Source organism: Cavia porcellus, unplaced genomic scaffold (assembly GCF_034190915.1).
Source record: "Cavia porcellus strain 051 isolate PalLab524CR breed Dunkin Hartley unplaced genomic scaffold, mCavPor4.1 scaffold_2, whole genome shotgun sequence".
In the NCBI taxonomy this organism is placed as follows: Eukaryota; Metazoa; Chordata; class Mammalia; order Rodentia; family Caviidae; genus Cavia; species Cavia porcellus.
Genome location: NW_026947485.1, coordinates 8,707,567 through 8,729,534, shown reverse-complemented (window position 1 = coordinate 8,729,534; position 21,968 = coordinate 8,707,567). Strand labels below are relative to the sequence as shown.

At 45.2% G+C, this 21,968-nt stretch overlaps 2 protein-coding genes across 4 annotated transcripts in view; one reads left to right on the top strand and one right to left on the bottom strand.

The window, feature by feature from the left end:
- Nucleotides 1-4,440, bottom strand: part of Psmc2 (proteasome 26S subunit, ATPase 2) — a 17,971-nt gene extending 13,531 nt beyond the window's left edge. The window contains exon 1 of one of the 2 annotated variants that reach the window (XM_063237774.1): nt 4,301-4,440. In XM_063237774.1, coding sequence (XP_063093844.1) covers nt 4,301-4,310 — 10 coding nt within the window. In that variant the 5' untranslated portion in view covers nt 4,311-4,440. Of the gene's footprint in view, nt 1-900; nt 1,101-4,300 lie in introns of those variants that run through there. The other variant, XM_005003635.4, reaches the window with a different exon arrangement.
- Dnajc2 (DnaJ heat shock protein family (Hsp40) member C2) overlaps nt 3,604-21,968 on the top strand; it is a 20,021-nt gene continuing 1,656 nt past the window's right edge. Inside the window, exons 1-15 of one of the 2 annotated variants that reach the window (XM_063237741.1) lie at nt 3,604-3,839; nt 5,747-5,937; nt 8,216-8,291; nt 10,338-10,436; nt 11,880-12,021; nt 13,092-13,172; nt 14,124-14,189; nt 14,821-14,912; nt 15,011-15,132; nt 15,539-15,688; nt 17,741-17,829; nt 17,986-18,055; nt 19,889-20,073; nt 20,763-20,863; nt 20,975-21,082. In XM_063237741.1, the coding sequence (XP_063093811.1) occupies nt 3,776-3,839; nt 5,747-5,937; nt 8,216-8,291; nt 10,338-10,436; nt 11,880-12,021; nt 13,092-13,172; nt 14,124-14,189; nt 14,821-14,912; nt 15,011-15,132; nt 15,539-15,688; nt 17,741-17,829; nt 17,986-18,055; nt 19,889-20,073; nt 20,763-20,863; nt 20,975-21,082 (1,636 nt within the window). In that variant the 5' untranslated portion in view covers nt 3,604-3,775. The remainder of the gene's footprint in view (nt 3,840-5,746; nt 5,938-8,215; nt 8,292-10,337; nt 10,437-11,879; nt 12,022-13,091; nt 13,173-14,123; nt 14,190-14,820; nt 14,913-15,010; nt 15,133-15,538; nt 15,689-17,740; nt 17,830-17,985; nt 18,056-19,888; nt 20,074-20,762; nt 20,864-20,974; nt 21,083-21,968) is intronic. The other variant, XM_063237747.1, reaches the window with a different exon arrangement.

Genomic DNA, 21,968 nt, shown 5'->3' with positions numbered 1-21,968 from the left:
GAGATAATATTTTTAAAACACTCTAACAACATTTAAAAATAGCTTACAAGGAATAAAAGGAGAAAACAGTATTAAGATGAGGCAACAGAAGGTGTGATTAGGAAGAAGTCATGTCCAACAGTGATGGGTAAAACCTATGCACACTGTGAGCAAAAAAACATGGACAGGTACAGTCTCTATTAAGAATAATTTGGCATAGTCAAAACTACAGTCCTTCTAGAATCTACCCCATGCTCTATGTGGTAAAAGTCGTATGAACCAGTTGCTTTACAAAGGTAATAGATTGGAGAAATCTAAATGTCCGTCAATGATTGCCTAAATACTATCGTTATAGTATTGTGCACCCATAAAATCGTATACCATGCAGATGGAAAGACAAAATACAGGATACAGAATTATCTCCACGGTAAATTAACATGATATGCCTATATAAAAATGCACCCCTGCAGACCCGCTTGCATGCCTATGTATAGACAATGTCTAGGGACACGCGAAGACGCTGGACTAGGACCTTTTCTAATCTTGAGTTCTGAACCGTGTGAATGCACTTTCTGGACAAACAGGTGTAATTTTAAAGAGAGCTCTGTCTGAGGCCTGGCTCGAGTGACGGCACCGAGCTGTCACGCTGAGCGCGGGCCGCGGACAAAGCTCAGGTAACCTGAGGCGCCAGGCAGGGGAGCTCCGGGGCGCTGAGGCGGATGGGGTGCCTGGCTTCCCACAGCGGCGAATAAGGAACCGCTGCGACAAGCACGAGAGGAACATAGGACTGCAGCGGGATGAGGACAGAGCGCGGGCAGCCTGGGACGATGGCCATCCTGGACAAAATCTCTAGGGACGGAGTCCGAGCCCGTGGGAACGCTGGACCCCGGCCGGGCCCGCCCCGGCTCCACGACAACTGACCTCGGATGGGCTTGTCATCCTTCTCATCCTCTTTGGTTTTCCGCTGATCGGCGCCGAGGTAATCTGGCATTTTTAGGAGATGCAAGCGGCTCGGCGCTCTGGTGATTACACAGCACCTTCCTCGCTTCCGACGGTGCCTTCCCTTTTTGCTTCCCCACCGGAAGTAGAACCCGGCTTGGTTGCTTCCCCTCGCGCCGGAGGGGCGGAAGAGCTCCGCAGAACGCGCCGACTTCTGAGTTCGACGACGTCCGAAGGTTCCACCTGCAGCCCGAAGGGCAGCTCCGTTCTGACCTCACCGACCTCACCATCTCCGGTTTCTGGAGAACGCGCAACTCTGATTAGTAAATTCCCAGAGCAACTCTGGCTCGGTCGATGCGTTTAAATCCTGCCTTAATTATTTATGTGCTGTGAAATCTTAGGTCGCTTGGAAAATCTCTAAATTTTAGTTTCTCTTTAACCGCCCAGGAATCGGAAGGTAGTAAATAACAGCGATTGTGCAAGCCAGGTGTATTAGCACAAGCCCCGGAGAGTAGCGTTACAAGTTGAGCGGCGGTAAAACATCTTTCCTAAGAAGCTGATATCCTGAATACACACAGAACTACAAGTTGACAGCAAAACAGTATGACTTTTTAAATGGGCAAGGGAAAAAAACCCAAAGAAATAAAGAAGGGCAGAAAATTTGATAAACATTTCTCCAGAGAAAATATACAACTGGCAGGGAGGAAAGAGGAGGTAAAAAGAATTAAGTGTTATGTTCAGGTCCAAACTCCCCGCAATGAATGCAATCATTATATGTTGCAGATGTGTGCTAAAACATTTAGATATCAGTCAATAAACACTGGTGGGGGGAGATACACAAATGACCCCCTAACACATAAAAGATGTTCAACGTTGTCAGGAAACTGCAAATCAAAACTACCTTATACCAATACTATCTTTAAAAAGAAAGAAAAAGAGAGAAAATACCTGTTGTGAATACGGAAAAGTAAAATGTGTGCACCATTAGTAGGAAAGTAAAATGATGTGATGGCTGTGGAAAAGTGAGGCTCCTCAAAAAAGTAAAATAAAAATAGAATTACTATATGATCTAGTAATTCCATATATATACACATATACATCCTATGACACTGAAAACAGGATCTCAGAGATAATTTGTATCCCCAGGCTTATAGATGCATCATTATTCATAGTAGATCAAAGGTGGAAGTAACTCAAATGTCTATTTACAGATGAATGGGGTAAATAAAACATGTGGCATATGGATAGAACAAACCATTACTCAGCCTTCAAAAAAATGATGATACTTACTACAATATGGATGAATACTGAGAATATTGTGCTTGTGAATAAGGTTTGACTGCACTCTGAGATACCTGTAGGAGTCAAATTCATAGATGTAAGGGAGAGAGTGGTTGCCTGTGGCTGGAGCAAGGGATATTTTGCAAGATGAAAAGAGTACTAGAGATTAGTTATAAATACACTTAACACTACTGAGCTGTGCACTTAAAATGGTAAATTTCATGTTATGGGTATTTTATGATTTAAAAAATCTTAAAGGTGAAGCCTGTGTGGGAGGTGTGAGAAAAAAATATTACGACAGTGGAAGTCAAGTGTGGTGGGGCACATCTGTGATCTTGGCATTAAGGAAGCTGAGGCAGGAGGATGAGGAGTTTGAGGCCAGCCTCGGTTATAGAGCAAAATCTTTTCTCAGAAACCAAACCAAACCAAATCAAACTAATTAAGGTTAGGCTTGCACTTTAGGGCATATTTTAACAGTGGCTGCATTAACACGGGGGTCAGGCGAGGTTTTGGAAGAGATAATCAATTTTTAGGATACCATTTTTTTAGTGAGAGTTTGGTCATGCAGCTACACAGACGAATTCAAGGGATGTAACAGTGAAAATGAAATTTCCACAAAATTATTTGCTAATTGTGAGTGCTCCTCGCAGAATTCTGGCACCTGAAGTCCATTTTACCTAATCTGTTCATTTTACCCATCTGTTCAATGGGTGAGCTTTCACACACCGGTTTTCTTTTGCTAGTTTTTGATCTCAGTCCTACGTAGAAGGAAGCTAATGGTAGAAATACAGTTGATCTTACAGTAACCGAACCCTGGAGTCCTGTACTTGGAAATATCTTGGGAGAAAAATTTTTCCCTTAGAGTAGTATAAACGTATTGGTGGCATTGAAACGGGACCTAATACTAAAGTGCATTCTCTTCTCCAAATAACCATTACAAGAGATATTGCAGGTAAACGGCAGTAACACAGTTGTTACCTATTCCCTTTACGGTGAAGATAAACCCAAATGCACCACAGGAATACATCATCAATACTAGTTCCTATACGACTCTCCATTTTTTATGTATACAAATACATCTGCTGAAAAAACAAATGGTTAGATTGAGACTAATGTATAATGTAGTAGGAACTTAAAATATGAAAGGAGCTGATTCACCGTGTTGAGGATTAACCCAGATCTTCGCGCACGTGAGCTTACATTTCGAGCTGCTTTGAAAAGTTCTTTCCTACTTAACTGCATTTGCAAGAGAGAGCTACTGTACAGTAATAGTCTTCCCAAGGAAACTGACGACGCTAGGAACCATTCCTGTCTGCGCCTGTCTCCAGCCGGATCCGAGTCTGGACGGAACCCCGCGGCCTCACACGTCGGCGCGGGCGGTGGGGGTGGGATTGGCAGCTGCACCGCCAGAGACCCATCCCGGAAGTGCTTACCAGTCTTCTCCATGCGCCGGTTCCTGGGCGCCGGAGGTCCTAGGCTAGAGGCTCAGACCCGAAGGTAGAGCTGGCGCGGACTCCGACGGCCCTCCTCCGGGAACGTAAGCCTCCGCGCCCGCCGGCCGAGCCCGAGCGCCAACATGCTGCTACTGCCGAGCGCCGCGGACGGCCAGGGCACCGCCGTCGACCGCGCGCTGACCTCGGGTAGGCGCCCCGGCCCCCGTGTCGCGCCCCGCCGAACCCTCAGCCTGCGCCCTCGCCTGCGGGCGGGCCGAGACCCGCTAGCTGCTCGGGACCCTGGGGCCCTGGAGGACGCCCCATTCGCCTCCTGCTCTACAGGAGCCCTGCCCTGGCTTGCATGGGAGGAGGTCGGGGGGCGTCTTACGGCTGCCCCCACGCTCGGCGCCTTCCTCGGGGCTGCTGACTCACGGAGCGGGCTGGGAACCGAACCCTTCCTTCGCACAGAAAGATTCCCATACACACCTCCCGCCCTCGCCGGGGACCCTGCCGGCGCGGGCACCCACGTGCCCAGCCCTGGGGCCGTGCAAAGCGGCGCGCGCGTGTCTCCGCGGCCACCTCGCCGGTGGCTTTGCGCTCGAGTGTCAGGACTCAGACACCGTCCTCCACTCAGTGTCGCGGGGAGCTGGGCGTGCGCTCACTCCTACCGGCGGTCATTGCCAGCGAACCCTGTTCTCGGGCCCCGGGGTCTCAGAGTTGCACACTGGCGCAGCCGTGTGAGTGTCCCAATCGGAGAAGTTCAGCACTTGCCGCACCGTTGTCTCCTTAGGCGCCAGTCCAATGGGATTTGGGTTTTGTCCCGAGGCCGGTGTTGCCTTTGCGAGTCTGCTCTTACTGTTAAAGGGAAAGGCTAGGAGGCAGTGTTTCTAAAGCCACACCCCCATTGCACAGGTGGTATCTTTCAGACAAGGTGTTTGCATGTTTTCCGAAGTGGAGCATTCTTAACCTCCCAAACCAATTACAACGCAAAGTTTAAGTCAGTTTTTAGAAAATGATGGCCATTAGGAACGAGGAAAAACTTGTATCTTTATTATTCATTACTGGACCAAAAAAACCTTTGTTTTTAAATAGAATATGAAATTTAAGAGCCAGGAATATAGCATAAGTGTCTGTCTGGAAACTGCAAAGTCATGAGTTTGATCCCTGGTTTAAAAAAAATTAAAATCTCTGTGTGTGTGAAATTTAAAGTTCATTTAGGTTTTTTTTTTTCTCTGATCCAAATTGCCATTTTTGAATTGTTAATATGATTTACTCTGACTTCCTGGTAACACATAATGCCTTTCAGTTTGTAATGTTCAAAGTGCTTTATGGTTTTATTCAGTGTTTTTAGGAACTGTGTGAGAGAAGTTTTGTTCCTTTTTACAGTTGAGGCCATCTCTGAATCCCTTCAAGATACAGTACATTGTCAAACCCAGACTAAAACCTAAACCCAAAACTTGTTCCTGTACAGTGTAACTACATTATTAGACCCCTGTGTTAGCTGCTTGGAAAAAATTGTCTTTCAGAAAGAAAATCATTGCTCATGAATCTTAAAATTATTAGGAACTACTTCAAGATTTTAATAATTAAGATACTTTTTAATTTTTTTTTTTTTTTTGTCTTTTTCCTTATTATCGGTACCAGGGATCGAACTCACGACTGCCTGCTTGCAAGGCAGGTGCTTATGCTGCTGAGCTAAATCCCCAGCCCCTCTTTGAATTATTTTTAGAAGAGTTTTTTTAGCCTCTGGGTGACATGCTTTATTACCATCATTGGTGTAAAAGTAAAGCAGTTTCTTCCTGTTCCTCACATTCTTGTCATATCCCCAGAAGTATTGATTTATTGTGGGAATTGCTGAATGTTTTATCAGCTAACTGGAAGAGATTGATGGAATACACTATAAATACTAAGAAACGCTGAGTTTTTGGTTTTTTTTTTTTTTTTTTTTTTTTGCTAACACTCATCTAAGCTAGAAGACTATTTTTGTAGTTGATGCTTGAAAATTATATTTAGAGGTATTGTGATTGAGCTTATGTCCTAAGAAACATTATTGTCTTGAAACAGATCTGCTCCATGCAGTGCTTTGAAACCTCTCTTGTCACTTTCAATCACAGCTTCTACACTCTGTCCAGTTGAACCTGTGGGAAGATGGTTTGAAGCTTTTATTAAGAGGAGAAACAGAAATGCTTCTGCCTCTTTCCAGGAGCTGGAGGATAAGAAAGAGTTATCAGAGGAATCAGAAGATGAAGAATTGCAGTTAGAAGAGTTTCCCATGCTGAAAACACTTGATCCTAAAGACTGGAAGGTACATAATGTCTGAATCTTTTGCTCAAGCAACAGTCCGGTGGGTTTTCCATGAACAAGCCATGTATGAAGGCAGTTCAGTGAGATAAGTATGACCGAGTGCCACTTATCTAAGTCTGTGGATGAGGACTTGAACTAAACTTTTGGCTGGGTTTTGAGGAAGAAGTTGTTGGTTTGTTTTGGTAGAGGTGACAGGCCTTGGTGAGCCTGGGTGACCTGTTAGACTATACTATCAGTGACCAACCCTGGGTAGGATAAGGAATTTTGCAAGAAGTTGAAGCTCTTTTGGCAGAGTTGTCTAGAAGATGGTTAGAAATTGATCTGTGGCTTCATAATGAGATCAGAGCCAGAGGTAGTTTGACAGAAGACATGTGGTGATAGTTGAGGCTGTGAGCAATTGAATAGTGAAAGAATATAGACCGACAGGCATTACCCAGGTGTGCCGTGCGATTAGAGCACCAGGTTTGACCGCTCAGTACCCTAGGAGCTTGGGAAACTTATTGGGCGTCTAAGCATCTGTTTCCCTTGCTGGTGCAGGGAGCTTGTTAGCTCACAGGACTAGAGTGAGAATGAGTGAGATGGTGCTTGTGGCACCGTGTCAGGAGTGGGAGGGCATGAGCTAAGCAGGGAGTGAGCTGGGCCACAGTCTACTTGGGGTTGGTGACCGAGGAGAGGAGAGGTCAGAGGAGAGGTCTGCAGTATGGGCAGCAGTGCAGCCTCAGTTGAGCAAGGTGCCCTAGGTCCTCAGTATAGTGTGAGAGAAGCCCCAAAGCTGAGCCTGAGGGATGTCAGGGAGCCCCTAAAGGTAGCTGAGAGTGGGCTCAGGAGGTAGAAGCTGATGGAAGAGTTCGTAGAAACTTAGGGAAGGAAATTCATGTTCTGGGGTCAGAGACTGCTGGGTTGCCACTGGAGACTGAAGTCAAGTGAGGGTGGAAGCTGATTGCACTTGAGGTGGGCTGGACAGAGCAGAACCAGATTGGAGTGGGCTGAGAAATAAGTGCAGGAGGCGACAAGGAGAGGGCGTGGGTGCCTTCCTTGGGAAGCTGAGCTGTGATGGCAGAGCTGTGGGCGCTGACTGGAAGGGTGGGCCCGGATGCATGGGAGACACCAGCATGCATCACCTGATGAAAATAACCCAGCGGAAACTGCGGAGGAGCTGGTAGGTGCTGATCTCTGAGACAGCTCGGGGCGGGTTCAGGATGCAGAGGAAAGGTGGAGTAATTGTCTCTGGAGGAAAGTCTTTCTTGATTGAGGAGGGGAGCTGGGGGAAAGATTCTGGCTGTCCAGCAGGACAGTTTTTTTTTTTTTTTTTTTAAGTTTTTAAGTGATGAAAGGTGCTGCTCGAGTTTGATGCATAGAGTTAGATGGGTGTGGGTAGCTTTAGGCCTTAGTTGTGCAGGGGCAGAGCTGTCAGCAGCTGAGAAAGGGCTGTGAGAGGGAAGCAGCTTGGAGTGGAGCAGTGCAGTGTGACCAACAGGCACAGTAAAGGAACCCCCGGTGCTGTGCAACCCTGCATTAATGGGGAGCCAGTCAGCCCGTGGGCTTTTTTCTCTGTGTCATCGGCCCTCCAAGCCCCTCTCCCCTTGCATGCAGTAGCTGGCCTTATTCTGAGTTCTTTCAGGATCCCTTGCTCCAGGTGTCCTGCAGCTTCTCAGTTGCTGGGGGCTTGGCCAGAGCAGGTGCTTCATACCCAAGGATCCCTCTTCATCCGCGTCCCAGAGCCTCCACCCCGCCTGCCCTCTGTTCTGCATGCTTCCCCGTTGTCCACTGGCCCAGCCTCCTGGAGCTAATGTGATGGTCCTCTGGGCTCAGAAATGTAACTGAGTATACCTTGATTTAAGGACAGGTGTGGGATATTAATAGGATCTATGTGACAAAGTCGTTCTTTCGTTAAGTAAGTTCAGAATATGTTGGATTTTAAAGGTTTCTATTAACTTGGGGTTTTTATGGTGGGGAGGCAATTGTAGGATTTCTCAGAGCCTTTATTAGGTTATATACATGCAAATCATTAAGGGTATAGAGAATCGGTGTCGTTGGCACGTTGAAGGCCCACCTGAACTACATAATAAGACCCTGTCTCAAAAAACAAGACCAGAAAAGCTGTGCAGCTCTTCACCTTTCTCACACTTCCGTGACCATAGCCCTTTTTGTTTAGAACCCATTACTGGCTTCTAACAAGGAAGTGTCAATTGGGAGGCCACTTTTACAGGGTACTAGAGCATAATGGGCAGGGTGTGTTACTCCAGTTCCAACCTGACTCTGTTCTGTGTCTTTATCAGAACCAAGATCATTACGCAGTTCTTGGACTTGGCCATATAAGATATAAAGCTACGCAGAGACAGATAAAAGCAGCTCGTAAGTACTTAAATAATCAAATATATGGCATAGGAAGTGGTATTCTTTTGAAAAGGTACACAGGATTATAGTATGTAGAAGTAACTTTACATTTAATAGCATATGTTATATATTGTTATAGCAATGTAAAACCAGTCTCCTTTAATTCAGAACCGAAGAAAATAGCTCCATGTATGGACATTCTCCTTAGGGGTAAGAAATCTGTGTGAGAGAGAGAGAGACAAGATAAAGAACAGTCTGTCGAGCCAGCACTATGGGAGGCTGATGCAGGGAAGATCACAAGTTTAAGTCCAGGCTGAGCAACTTAGCAACTTAGTGAGACCCTGTCTCAAAATTTAAAAAAGAGTCTGGGGATATGTAGCTGTGAGCCAAGGCCCTGGGCTCAGTCCCTTCTACGCCAAGCAAAAACAAAAAAATATAATGACAAGCTACTAAAAAATTCTCTCTTTACAAATACATATTTAGTGGAATCCTACTGTGTTACTTTGGATTTTGGGATTTCATGCTATGCTTCTGTTGATACCATTCTTTCTGCTGCCCAAGAAATAGCTGATACTTTCAGTGTTATTTTGATAGTTAAAAATTGGGGGAAGAAAATGTTGGGAACCAAGTCTTCATATGCTTTGTGAAACACTACCCCTTAATGTCTCTAAATGCCCCAGCCTTTGCATTCTTGTGAACAGAATTAGAATTCCTTAACATGTTCACGACAGGGCTCTGCTGTGAATGCCATCGTCCTGCCCACTTGACCCATGACTGTCCCACTGGAGGTTTAACCCATAGGAAGCATAAAACCTGATCTTGTCTTTGATCACAGTAATGCAAAAGAAGGTGATGACACAACAGGCCAGATGTCACCACTTTACAACTTCGTAAGGAAAGCATTTAGAATGGTGTAAAAAAATTATAACAGCGAATTTGTGATACAGCCCTTGTAAATGCTTATTACATGCAAAATATTTGTATTTGAGCAGTAATTATTCAGATATAAGCAGCTACCTAGATTTGGCCATGTAGAGATTCGTAGTTAATTTTATTAGTAAAAGATCAACAGAAGTGATTAGACCGTTTGCACGGGTGTGGTACAAGCCACCCAATGGGACAGGCAGGCACATACTGTCAGTGTCCAGGCCAGCAGGAATGTGGTAAACATTCATTCCCCTGATTAGCAAGGTCTCAGGGAGAGGTGAAGGGGTGCTGTGCGTTTCTTAAGAGAACGTCTGCCCGCCACTGCAGAGTGGGTGTCAGGTCCAAGAGGTGAGAGAGTGGCCATTCGGAAAGGATGAGGGGTCAGGGCTGTCAGAGGGGCATGCAGGGCTGGGCTGAGCTGAGCAGGGCTAAGCGAGAACTGGCGCTGGCGCTGGGGAACCCTAGTGCAGGCCTCTGCTGGGCCTCGAGCTCAGACGCTACCCCCTGCAGTTTATGTCAGGAGAGCTGCCAGTGTTTTTTAACCAAGTGAGCAAATTTATCAGATTATTTCAGACCTGCACCAGCTTTTTTAGACTACGCATGTGTTAATGCTTATGGACTATCATTGCACTACACATAAATGTCAGAAAAACTTCACTTTCAAAGGAATACTATTTATGGAGAGAATAGCGTACAGGTACAGCTGTTCCTCGTTTAACGACCTGCCTTTTTACAACTGTTTGGACTTCCTCCATTTTTGTGCACTTTTGTACATCTTGTTTCCAGAGCCTCTAATGTGTGTTCTTGGGCATGCATTGAGGGTGCAGGCATAGGCAGCATTCGCTGCAGCTAAGCCTGCCAGGCTAAGCCTGCCAAGTGTTGTATGGTGATCATCTGTACCCCCAGCCAGCACACCTCCTTTTTAAAGCCTATGGGGAGTTGTCTTTGGTGCTGGCACTTTGGCTAATAAAGTATTATTTCAGTTGTTCTGTAATTTTCACATTTTTAATAAGCGTATATTTTACCTTGGAAGAAGAATACTTTAAATTTGCATGGTGATTTTAGAGAAAGTATGTTTTTAGCTCATGGTAGTTTTAGTTTTGATGCCTAAAGTGACCAGTCAGACTCATTTTGTAGATAAAGCAATGGTTTTAAAGCATCACCCAGACAAACGGAAAGCAGCTGGCGAACCAATAAAAGAAGGAGACAACGATTACTTCACCTGCATAACTAAAGGTAAGACGCCCTCTCCAGGCGGGAATTTCGGGTAGTGATTTGTATGTATCATCACTGGATTTGGGTTTCCTGAGTATGAGGTGGTTGCTAACTGTCGGGGGGGGGGGGGCTGGTACATCTCCACAATTACGCTTGTCCTTTTACCCTCCTGTCCCTGTCTCCTTTCTCCCCTTAGACCCCTTTCCCTTCTCCAAAAGTCTGCCTCCTGGTTTCCTGTCATCTCCCCCTTATTTTATTATTTTAGGTTTCTCATGTAACAGAAAACATATGCTGTGACATTGTTGGACTGTCCTGTAGGTTGTTTGTGCTAATATACCCACTGTCTTACTGTGCAAAGGAGGTTCCCCCAGCCAGCATTGAAATGGCACCCCCTGTGTGTGTTAGAAACAGACCCAAGTCCCGCTGCAGACCTGCTGATTGGCATCTGCATTTTAACAGAAGCCCTAGCACCGTGATGGTGAACCGTCTAGATCTTTCAGGGACACAGCCCGCTGTCACACACGTGCCATAGGTTTGCCGCCAGTGCCCTAGGTGATACTTACTGGAAGCTCATTTTCGGTTAATTCATGAAGTGCTATATTCAGTGATCTTTTTGCCATTTAAAAAACTGTAACATTGCCCTTTTAGTATATTAAGTATATGAAAAATTTTTCATTTTAGGTTAATTTTCTTTGGTTAGTCAGTATTCCAGGGCTCACCTGTTCCTCAGATGTTTTGCTAATTGAAGTTAAGCTGATTGGGGCTGGAAATGCAGCTGTGCAGTAAAGCACTTGCCTACCATGTTAGTCCCTGAGTGCAGACTCTAGCACTGCATAAAAATTAGATTTAGTCATACTCTCATTAAGCAAATTAATATAAGTAACTGCCATATATAAATGTTTCTTAAATGTGATTTTGATCCCCCCTTTTGTGGTGGTAATGGAAGCAACAGAACTGGGACCTTGACAGTTGCTAGGCAATCAGTCTAGCTCTGAGCCACATCCAGCACTTTGATGCTACTTTTTAATCCCCCCACCCTCACTCCCTGTACTGGGGATTGAACTCATGACCTCGCACTTGCCAGGTAAGGCTCTGTGCTGCTGAGCTATATCCCTGGCGCCGCTGCTACTTTTTAAACAGTTACCGAATATCTAGACACACATACATACACCATTTTTCAGACCTCTTCTTGGCCCACCCTCACGTGGTACTCAGGGGGCCTCTTCTACCTTTTGGCCTTGGGATTGCCGTGTTTTTAGATGTTTTTTCCCCCAGCATTGTGGACTTTCTTGAGTCATTATTATTTAAAAATTATTGTCGCTTAACTACCAGAAGGTGTTAAGTTTAGTTATCCCGTAGTGCTAGAACTGTTGTTATCTAAATAAAATATTTCCCACATCAGAAACTCACACAATTAACCCCTCATAGGATAAAATAGGTTAAACTCACTCTTTGTCTTCACAGCTTATGAAATGTTATCTGATCCAGTGAAAAGACGAGCATTTAACAGCGTAGATCCTACTTTTGATAACTCAGTTCCATCTAAAAGTGAAGCAAAGGACAGTTTCTTTGAGACGTTTTCTCCAGTGTTTGAAAGGAATTCCAGGTGAGCTGAAACCACCGCCTGGTCCTGCCGCCCAGCTGCTGTGCCCCTGCGGCCCTGTAGACAGCGGTGGTTTTGAGTGTGAAATGTGCCTGCGGGGCTCCCGCTCTGTGATACTGAGCCCTTCTAGTGCGCTCAGGGTCCAGCTTCACTCCCTAAACAGAAGTTCTGCCTTAGTGACATGCCTCACCCCTTATAGAGTGTTTTTCTTCTAAGTTCCCTTTGGGAGGCAGGCAGTGAGATGACAATCCCCGGTGACAGTCCAGCCCCTTTCCTGTGCTCTTCTTCTCAGTAGGTACGGCTTGGCGCATTCTGGCTGAGAAAAGCTTTTGATTTTGTTTTGAACATCCTATATTATAAGACTTCTCTAACAAAAGAGAATTCCTATTTAAGATTAGAGCATATGTAACTTCTGTTTTCAAATGTATTTTAAAATAGCATATGCAGCATGGCTATGCCATTCTCCTTTCTGGTTCCATCTGCCGGCTGTTGCCTCTGCCAGTGTCTCAGTGGCACATTGGGTTCTCCTGAGGAGCTGGAGACACAAGCTCCCTGGGGACTCTAGCTTGCTAGTCTGAATCCCATGGGGTTTGTAATGCTTCCGGGTGACTCCGTGCAGCTGTGTGGGCCACTTCGATTAGCATTTTGGTGCAGCCCAGTATTTTCCCCTCACCTTTGTTTATGACAGTGCAGAAGATGTTACAGAGACACAGTGTGTGGTGTGTGAGGGCTTGATTTCACAGGGCGGGAAGCATACATAGGTCGGGAGCAGCTCTGGGATCCTCTCCAGAGGTGCAGAGGGAGGCTCCATGTGGGCAGCTGGGAGGCGGGGTGAGACATCTGTGAATAGGACACCTTTGAGCAGAAGAGGCCCGCTGAGGCCAGGAGGAGGCTAGCTGCGTCCTCGTATTGCAGGGAACTAAAGGAAACCGGGGGTCAAAGAGCGCTGCAGTGTCCTCCCTAGCCCCCAGCCCCGTGCCCCCACACCCAGCGGCTCAGGAACCAGCTTGGAGGGGTTTGGTAAAGACTTCTGTGTGAAATTTGCAGTCAGATTTTCCTGTTTAATATTTCAGATGGTCAAATAAAAAAAATGTCCCTAAACTTGGTGATATGAATTCATCATTTGAAGATGTAGATGCATTTTATTCTTTTTGGTAAGTGAATATTTTGTGATGCTGTTATTTTTTAAAAGGGTAAACAGCAAATATTTCGTTCCTAAATCAATTGAAGAATGGGTAAATTGAAGAACCTTCAGTGAATACAAGTACTCTGTTCAGAAGCAAATAAAAGTTTTCAAATAGTACCGGGTATCTTGGAAGTGTTATTAAGGCTTTTATGGCTGTTGTTTGAGTCTGTTTACTACTAATGAGATTAGATACCAAGCACATTATAGCTGTTTTTAGAATAAAATTGGGCAATCATTTAAATTAAGTGAAAATTAATGTATTTTCATTTAAGTGTCTTCCTACTAAAAGTACTTGATTGCCTTTTGTAGGGAATCTTCAATCAAAATACTTAGCATATTTTATGTGTACTGTATTTTCTCATTAGATACGTAGTAAGTATGGAAGCATAAAGTTACTGTAGGAAAAATGCAAGGTCCATGGGTTGCAGCTGCTTTTACTTGCTGACAATGTGAAACAGAGCAAAGCAGCCGTTACTAGACTGGCCTTGCAGCTTGACAGAGCGGTGAAGTACAGGTGGAGTTCACTTCAGCAAGTTGTAGGCAAGAGAGAAGGCCGAGAACAAGTGCTACAGGAGGGGAGATGGAGGTGTTTCAGTTTTATAACAGATGTGTCTTCTTTAAAAGAAGGCGCCCTGGGGAGCTGAGCACAGCTGGAGCCCAAGGGGAGGAAGAGGTCCCTGCAGACAGTCATCTATATGTCCTTACTGTTGTTGAGACTTTTATGTGTCTACCTGCATTTTATTTTTTATTTATTGATTTATTTTGTCTTTTTCATTTTTATCGCTACCGGGGATCGAACTCACGACTGCCTGCTTGCAAGGCAGGCGCTTATGCCGCTGAGCTAAATCTCCAGCCCCGTCTACCTGCATTTTAAAAGGAATTGTTTTCATTTGTTCTGTTTTGATTTTGTCTCTATTAGGTATAATTTTGATTCTTGGAGAGAATTTTCTTATTTAGATGAAGAAGAAAAGGAAAAAGCAGAATGGTATGTATGCAGATCATTAATAAAAGAATACATTAATTTGCTTCTTTGGTATTTGTGATAGTAAAGAAACATGCCACACATGTATGTGTGTATATATATATATATATATATATATTTTTTTTTTTTTTTGTATTTCCTCCTCTTAGGTATTTGGTACAGTGTTCTGAAATCCCTTCTCACAAGTTAAACTACTGAAACCAAGTCATTAGTTGCTTGCCTTGCTTAAGCATAGTAGCTCGGTTCAGCAGACTCTTCTCCTGGTTGCATAGCCGAGGTTGTATTTTAGTTTTCCCTGATTGTGTATAGAGATTCTTACGACATGAATATCCAAAAAACACATGCACTCTTTAAGCCAGGTGTGGTGGCTCACACCTGTAATCCCAGCACTTAGGAGGATGAGGCAGGAGCATTGTTGGGAATTCAAGACCAGCACAGTAAGCTCAAGGCCAGCTGAACAGCATAAGGAGACCCTATCTCAGAAAGACCAAAAAAGAGAAGAAGCACCCTTTAATATTTTGATATAGCATTTTCACTTCTCTGACATTATCTGCATGTAATTTATAAAATAACCACATTTTCTAGTCTTACCATCATTTGTAAGTATTGATCTGTTTCCGCTGTTCTCGATTAGCCGTGATGAGAGGAAATGGATTGAAAAGCAGAACAGAGCAACAAGAGCACAAAGGAAAAAGGAAGAAATGAACAGAATAAGAACGTTGGTGGGTAAGTGTAGTTAATGCTTATACAGTGATTCTTTTGCACTAAATTTTTACATTTTTTAAATGTTAGAAATTTAAAAGATTAATGTATTTTTTTGTCAGACAATGCTTATAGCTGTGATCCAAGGATAAAAAAATTTAAGGAAGAAGAAAAGGCCAAGAAAGAAGCAGAAAAGAAAGCAAAAGCAGAAGCAAAACGGAAGGAGCAAGAAGCTAAAGAGAAAGTAATATACAATGTTTGATGCAGTCGGATTTCACGTGCTCTAACCTTTAGGTCATTTTTATAACCTATAACCTGGAAGCAGAGAATTCATTGCTACTGTGAATGAGTCTTGACCAATTCATGCAGTTGTCAGATGCTCCTTACCAGCAAATTATTGAGCAGACAAGAAGACATCAATTCCTTTAATTCTGTGCTCATTTCTATGATTATTTTGTGTTTTCTGATACTTCAAATGTCTGCAGAACTTTATCAGCTGCCTTTTCTAGTTCATTCTTCAATCTTCAATAAGTCGATCTGTCACCTTTCTTCCTGACTTATTAAAAGATTTATTTTTTTAAAATAAGATTGTAGAACATTTAGAAATTCTAGTTTTCTTATTTAAATGATTTTGTTTTCCATTTCTAAAGCAAAGACAAGCTGAATTAGAAGCTGCTCGATTGGCTAAAGAGAAAGAAGAAGAAGAAGTTAGACAGCAAGCGTTATTGGCAAAGAAGGAAAAAGATATCCAGAAAAAAGCCATTAAAAAGGAAAGGCAGAAGCTGCGGAACTCATGCAAGGTACGTGGGCTCACAGAGCAAATGCTAAGCGCAAAGCAAACTGGGTTATGATGAATAGGAAAAGTGTCTGCTTTTATACCTTGCAAAGATGATTGAACAGGTAGATGTGTTTTATATTGAAATGTACATTTATCTTAAAACTTTTTTCCATTTTGCATGTACATACTCAACGTGCCACCCTGATCACTTTTTAAAATATCAGTCGTGTCAGTCAAAGCAAAAAGTTAATTACTCTGATACCTGCTCCATATTTAGGCCTGTCTGATTTATATCAACAGTCTTTCAATAACAAGTTAGGGCCCAAGAAAGGTTAATACAAAGGTTTAGGGTGTGGCTTTGATTTTTTCTTTTTTTTATGATCCTCTGATTTTGTAACAAGCCTTCTCTCATCCCTATTTTCCCATCTTTGTTGGCATCTGTTGGAAAACCCAGATGATGTTTCTGAGAATGTGCTGAACTGGTTGCTTCCCATGGTGTAAACACATTTTTATGTGAGGAAGAGTTACTAGTTAAATTTTCACTTTAATCTGAACAAAGAGATACATCATTTAGGTGAGAATGGGGAATTTTCACTCAAATACAGACTTTGAGTAAAAAACTTGACCAAAAAACTAGAAAGTTTTAAATGTAATTTTGTCCAAGCATTCGTCTTAAGTTTTAAACTGGTAAGGTCGGAGGGCAATAGTAGTCCTTATTAAAAGAATGAATGAATAAACTTGCATAATTTCAACCTATGGTAAAGATTGCCGCTGAGAATATTGGTTCCTATACCACTATAGTTAAATTCAGAGAGTATGTAAATGGTTAATATGCTTCTAAAAACACACTTTTCACATGACTGTCCAGAAGGTTTTAGACATGAATATGTTTAATCTAACATATACTACCCTAAAGTTTCAGTAACGCACATGAAATAAACCAGCCCCACAGCGTGCTTTGAAAGAGGCTGAACAAAAAATAAATTTTTAAAAAGTGCTTGAGCTGGGTATGCTGGCACACACTTGTAATCCCAGCTGTTTGGGAGGCTGAGGCAGAAGGGTTGCAACTTTAAGGCCAGTGTAGGCAATTTGGTGAGTCCCTGTCTTGGGGAAAAAAAGACCTGGGAAGGTAGCTCAGTGTGAAGGCCTTGAATTTATTAATGCCCACTAAAGGAGGAAAGAACTCTGTCTCTTCAGGCATTTTGATATAAGCAAGAAATATCTAAATGGGAAGAAACTGCTAGCTTAGATTTCACCTGGGTGCAAAATGGTTTTCCAGAGGATGCAGGGTGTCAAAAGGGGCAGAGAGCATGGGCTCAAACAGCTCCCTGGCTGTGAGGTCCTCTCCTGGGGGCCTCGGAGCCTGGCCGCCTCTCCCCTCACCATCTGTATAGCAGAGAGATGCCTAGGCAGAAGCATGGAGGTGCACTCCCAGGTGGGGCCCAGCAGCCTGTGTCCACTGTGGGCCTGGCAGAGCTGGCAAGCTTGACTAGTTCTTAGGACTGGTATGTACATGGAGGTCAGTTCCAGCCTTTGGGAACTCTGGGGTTTTGGGTTTTGGCTTTTTTTTTTTTTGCACCTATGCAACATGAATTAATTCACTAATCAAATACGTGATATTGTATACAAGCACTAGTGGTCAATGTGAATACAATAAAAAATGGCACAATCTTTGCCCAAAATCCAGTGAAACTGGGTGTAATCTTAGCACTCAGAAGGCTGAGGCAGGAGGACTGTTGTGAGTTTGAGGCCAGCCCGAGGTAGGTACTGAGTTCAAAGCCAGCCTGAACTCTGTAGTGAGACTGTCTGGAAACAAAACAAAACAAAACACCCGAGTGCCTCATGATTGGAATGATGGGTCAGTGCACCCTTGCGGCCCAGGAGACGGCAGCAGGGTGGGACTGCTGTGCTCGCGCCCCCCGCTGCCTTGCGGCTGCTGGGGAAACCCTGCAGACGGTGCAGGCCACGGCCAGCTGCGCCTGCCTCAGAGTTGAGTGCCGCGGGGCGGAAATGATCGCAGACATCGCTGACGTCAGTAGGTGTGAGGTGGGAACGTTTGCCTTTGTGCTTCTAGACCTGGAATCACTTCTCAGACAATGAGGCAGAACGGCTGAAGATGATGGAAGAAGTGGAGAAGCTCTGCGATCGGCTGGAACTAGCAAGGTGTGTGTTGGGGAGCTGCCACGCCGGCCCCTCCGCCTTGGGGTGCAGTGCAGCTTTCCCCGCGGGCGGGACACTCAGGCCAGGCCTAGGGCTTCACACCTGCTCTGCTGGCCCCCGCTGGAGCCACAGCCAGCCCTTGTCCCCGTCTGTCTCTAGGTTACAGTGCTTGAACGAAATTCTCACGTCATCCACGAAAGAAGGAGGAAAGGCCGCACTGGAGAAACAGGTAACGGGAGAAACGGCATTGTCATTTCACCTCGCCCTGTCTTAGTCACTTTCCTCCTCGCTGGGACAGAGCACCTGACACCTGACACTGACACTTAGATGAGGAGGGTTTATTTGGGCTCCCTGTTACAAGTTACAGTGCACAGTTGGTGCCAGGTGGTGAGGAAAGGGTGCCTAACCCTCTGCAGCCAGGGAGCAGAGGGAAGCGGGCAGCTGGGGACAGTAGCACGGCCTTCCAGGCCACGTCCGACAGGCTGTACCTCCTAGCCCTACATGCTCAACCACCAGGGATATAGCACAGCGGCACAGTGCCCGCCTGGCAAGCATAAGGTCAGGGGTTCCATTCCTGGTACCAAAGAAAAAAAAGCCTTGCCTCAGCACGGGAGATTTGTGGGGACACTTAAGACCTAAATTGTTTCTGCACCTAATACATGTTTCTCAGGGCTAAGAGTCTCTGATGTCTTTTTGTGTATGTGCTGTTTGTATTAAATGTTTTTTTAAAAAATGGATTTAGTGTGGTGGTGTTTTGTTTTACCATGTATAGAGTTTGACCTGTGGTATCTGGCATAATAATCATAAGTTTTCCAAAATAGTTGTTCTGATTATTCCCTGAGTACTTTTATAAGGTAACATTCAGAACCAGAGAGATCTTTGGTCTAAACCTTTTATTTCATAGGTGAGGGAATCAGGCCTGGAAGTTGAGTTCAGTGCTGTTAGTAATTAAAACACCTGGCACTGCCTGGGTGCCCTGGAGAAACGCCTAACGCTGTCGCTGCCACAGAGGAGTTGAGGGAAAGTTTTAGGCTGGAAAGGAAGGCTGAGGGCCGCAGGGTGAGCAGCTGCAGCGGGTGCGGAGGGAGCGGGGCCAGTCCTCACCCAGAGGCCTGGGAAAGCTCGGTGCCAAGGCGGAACTGGCCTCGGCAAGACGCTGTGACTCAGGTAGGAGACGGCACGAACGGTGAGAGCAGCAGGGGCAGAGCGCTATGGAGAGGAGGAGTGGGAAGGGAGGTGGGTTAGATGAGCAGGTCCCCGTGAGGCAGGTTTTTAGTACCATTGTGGCCAGGTCTCGTTACTTTGCATCCCAGAAGGTTCAACACTGCGAGTTGTCAGGCCCTGGTGAGCTGCGTAGCAAGCATCAGATTGGGACAGAGTAACTACTTACAGTAAGCCCACCAAAAAGGATCTGGCCGGCGAAAGTTTAGAATCAGGAAGAACTTTGGAGACAGGTCTCACTGTAGTTCAGGCTGGCCTGGAATCCACGGCAGTCCTCCTGCCTCAGCCTCCTAAGTGCTCGGGTTACCGGTGTGTACCACCACACCTAGCTGAAACTCCAAGTTAGAATTACAGGGACTTGATGGCTGGCTCTAAGGGATCGAAGAAGAGAAATCAACCCAAACTGACTCCAGGACACTGGCTGACACAAGCATTGTGGTTCAAGTAACGGTTTCCTCCCAGTGTATTTGAAAGTAGACCAACAGGGACAAGGCCAGGGAGAACTTCAAGGTTAAGCAGCGGCCTCCCTCCTGCACCTTCGCCGCCTTGTAGAGAACAAACTAGCTTATCTGCGAGAGTGCACATGAGTATAAAGTGGGGTTCGCAAGGGCCTTGCGTGTGAAGCCAGTGGCCCTGTCCCTGCGGCTGCAGAAACCCGAGGGCCAGGCAGGCCGTGCGAGGTGTGGCTCCTGCTCCCACCAGCGGGCCTGCTGGCCATGGGGTGGCCTGGGAGGAGCACAGGGTCGGAGTGGGGCAGCACAGAGAGGCGGGGTCACAGGGCCTGGGCACAGAACAGAGTCGCAGGAGGCCGAGTCCTGACTTGCTTGTGATATTTGTGTAGATAGAAGAAATAAATGAGCAAATTCGGAAAGAGAAAGAGGAGGCCGAAGCCCGCATGCGACAAGCATCTAAGAATGCAGAGAAGTCCACTGGAGGAGGCGGAAGTAGCAGTAGAAATTGGCCAGAAGACGATCTGCAGTTACTAATTAAAGCTGTGAATCTCTTCCCCGCTGGAACCAATTCAAGGTACTGGTTTTCATGGAAACTTTCCACACAGGAGCCTGGAGGCAAAAATGCAAATAGCACCACTGGTTATTGGAGAAACTTAGCTAAACCTTAATCTAGAAAAGCTGCCTGCCACCACATTCAGGGCGTTAGTGGAAAGGACGAAAGCAGTTTGCATTCTGAACCTTGTCTCACCCAGTGCACCACACACACATGCAGCAAGGTGCGTCCCCAGCCCCTCGGGAAACCAAAGAGGGGAGAGATCTCCGGTCAGACGAGGTGCTGGGCACTGGGTTTAGTGTCCGCAGTTTCCTTCAGTCTTAGCTGTTTGCTTCCCACCGCTTCCTTCAGAGGCTAGGGTCAAAACCGAAAGTCCCGTAGAGACGCGGCCTCCCTGGTTCTGAAGATGAGGAAGCGGAGGTGGTTTTTCACACGATCTCTTAAGACGAGTCGGGTGTACAGGGTGGGCAGCGAACACAAGTGCTCGGTTTAATGTCTGTTGCCTTCTACAGAGTTCGTAAGGTGTTGTACAAATTAAAAGCAAAATTGTGGTTATTTGAATATGAATTATTATCCAGGGAATATTAAGGTGGTTTAAAAGCATCATTAGACGAATTTCAAGCTCATTCTTAGGATAACTAACCTTCTGCAGTGAGAATTCAGTTTCTGTGGTGTTTCCTTACTATTACTAAACCCACCTATTGCTCTAGGTGGGAAGTTATTGCTAACTACATGAACATACATTCTTCTTCTGGCGTCAAAAGAACAGCCAAAGATGTCATTGGCAAAGCCAAGAGTCTCCAGAAGCTTGGTGAGTCCGCTCTGAGAAATCGTCTTGTCACTTTGGACATATATTCTTCACGTAATTTATGCTTTTAATGAAGGACTGAATGGTTGGTTAATGTATTAAACTCTTTCTCAGACCCTCATCAGAAAGACGACATAAACAGGAAGGCTTTTGACAAGTTCAGGAAAGAGCACGGAGTGGTACCTCAAGCAGATACCGCAACCCCGTCAGAGCGATTCGAAGGTAGGTTTGGCTTTCTAAAAACAAAGTGCTTGCCATGATCCCAGGCTGCTTGAAGACACAGCAGACCTCGGATCTGTGCTCGGAATGATGGGAGCAGACACGAGCTACAGAGGTCAGAGGTTCACTTCTGCCACCATCCCTGCAGATCAGCCTTGAGGATACTGTGGGGACAGTGAAGAAGTAACAGCATTTTATCAGCTTATTTCCTGATTTTACAAAATTACTAGTGTCAACAGTGTCCTGGTTTTTAAGGGAAACTCAGATTTAGGAGTAAAGAGAGAACAGTGTATGTCTGTAGAAAAGAAAGCAGCACCCGTGGTAGGTTTACATTTGGGGAACCCAGGGTTTCTTCTACTCTTCAGGAGCATTTAAAGCAAAGACAGGAACTGTTAACGTGCTGTCACTGTCATGGGTGAGCTGCTGCTCCTCTGACTCCAGATCAGGACCATCACTGAGTCACAAACCACTTTAGGAGGTTGTGAAAGGGAAGTGTTAGCCAGCGTCACACTTGCAACAAGGCTTTTTCTACTTGGGAGCTTCTGTTCACGTGGGATGTAATACAAAGTTGTTAAACTGTGACAGAGTGTTTGAAGAGTTTGCTTTGTGAGGTTTCACTGAAAGCATTGTCGAGAGACCAGTCCTTCCCTCAAGTAATCTTGAGTTTGCTTTTTAGATCATAATTCAACACATTTTTGGAGACTTAATTACATGGTAAACTGTAGCCATCACACCTGGTAGTCCCAGGGGTAGCTCTCTTAGTCTGGTTCATTATTCCCAGCTTGGAAATCCAAGACTGACCATATTTTGTGGAGGGGGAGGAAATCGCGCTGTGCTTGTAAAACCCCAGGATGCTTGTGTGAGCTGGGCAGGGTTTGGGCTTTTCAGA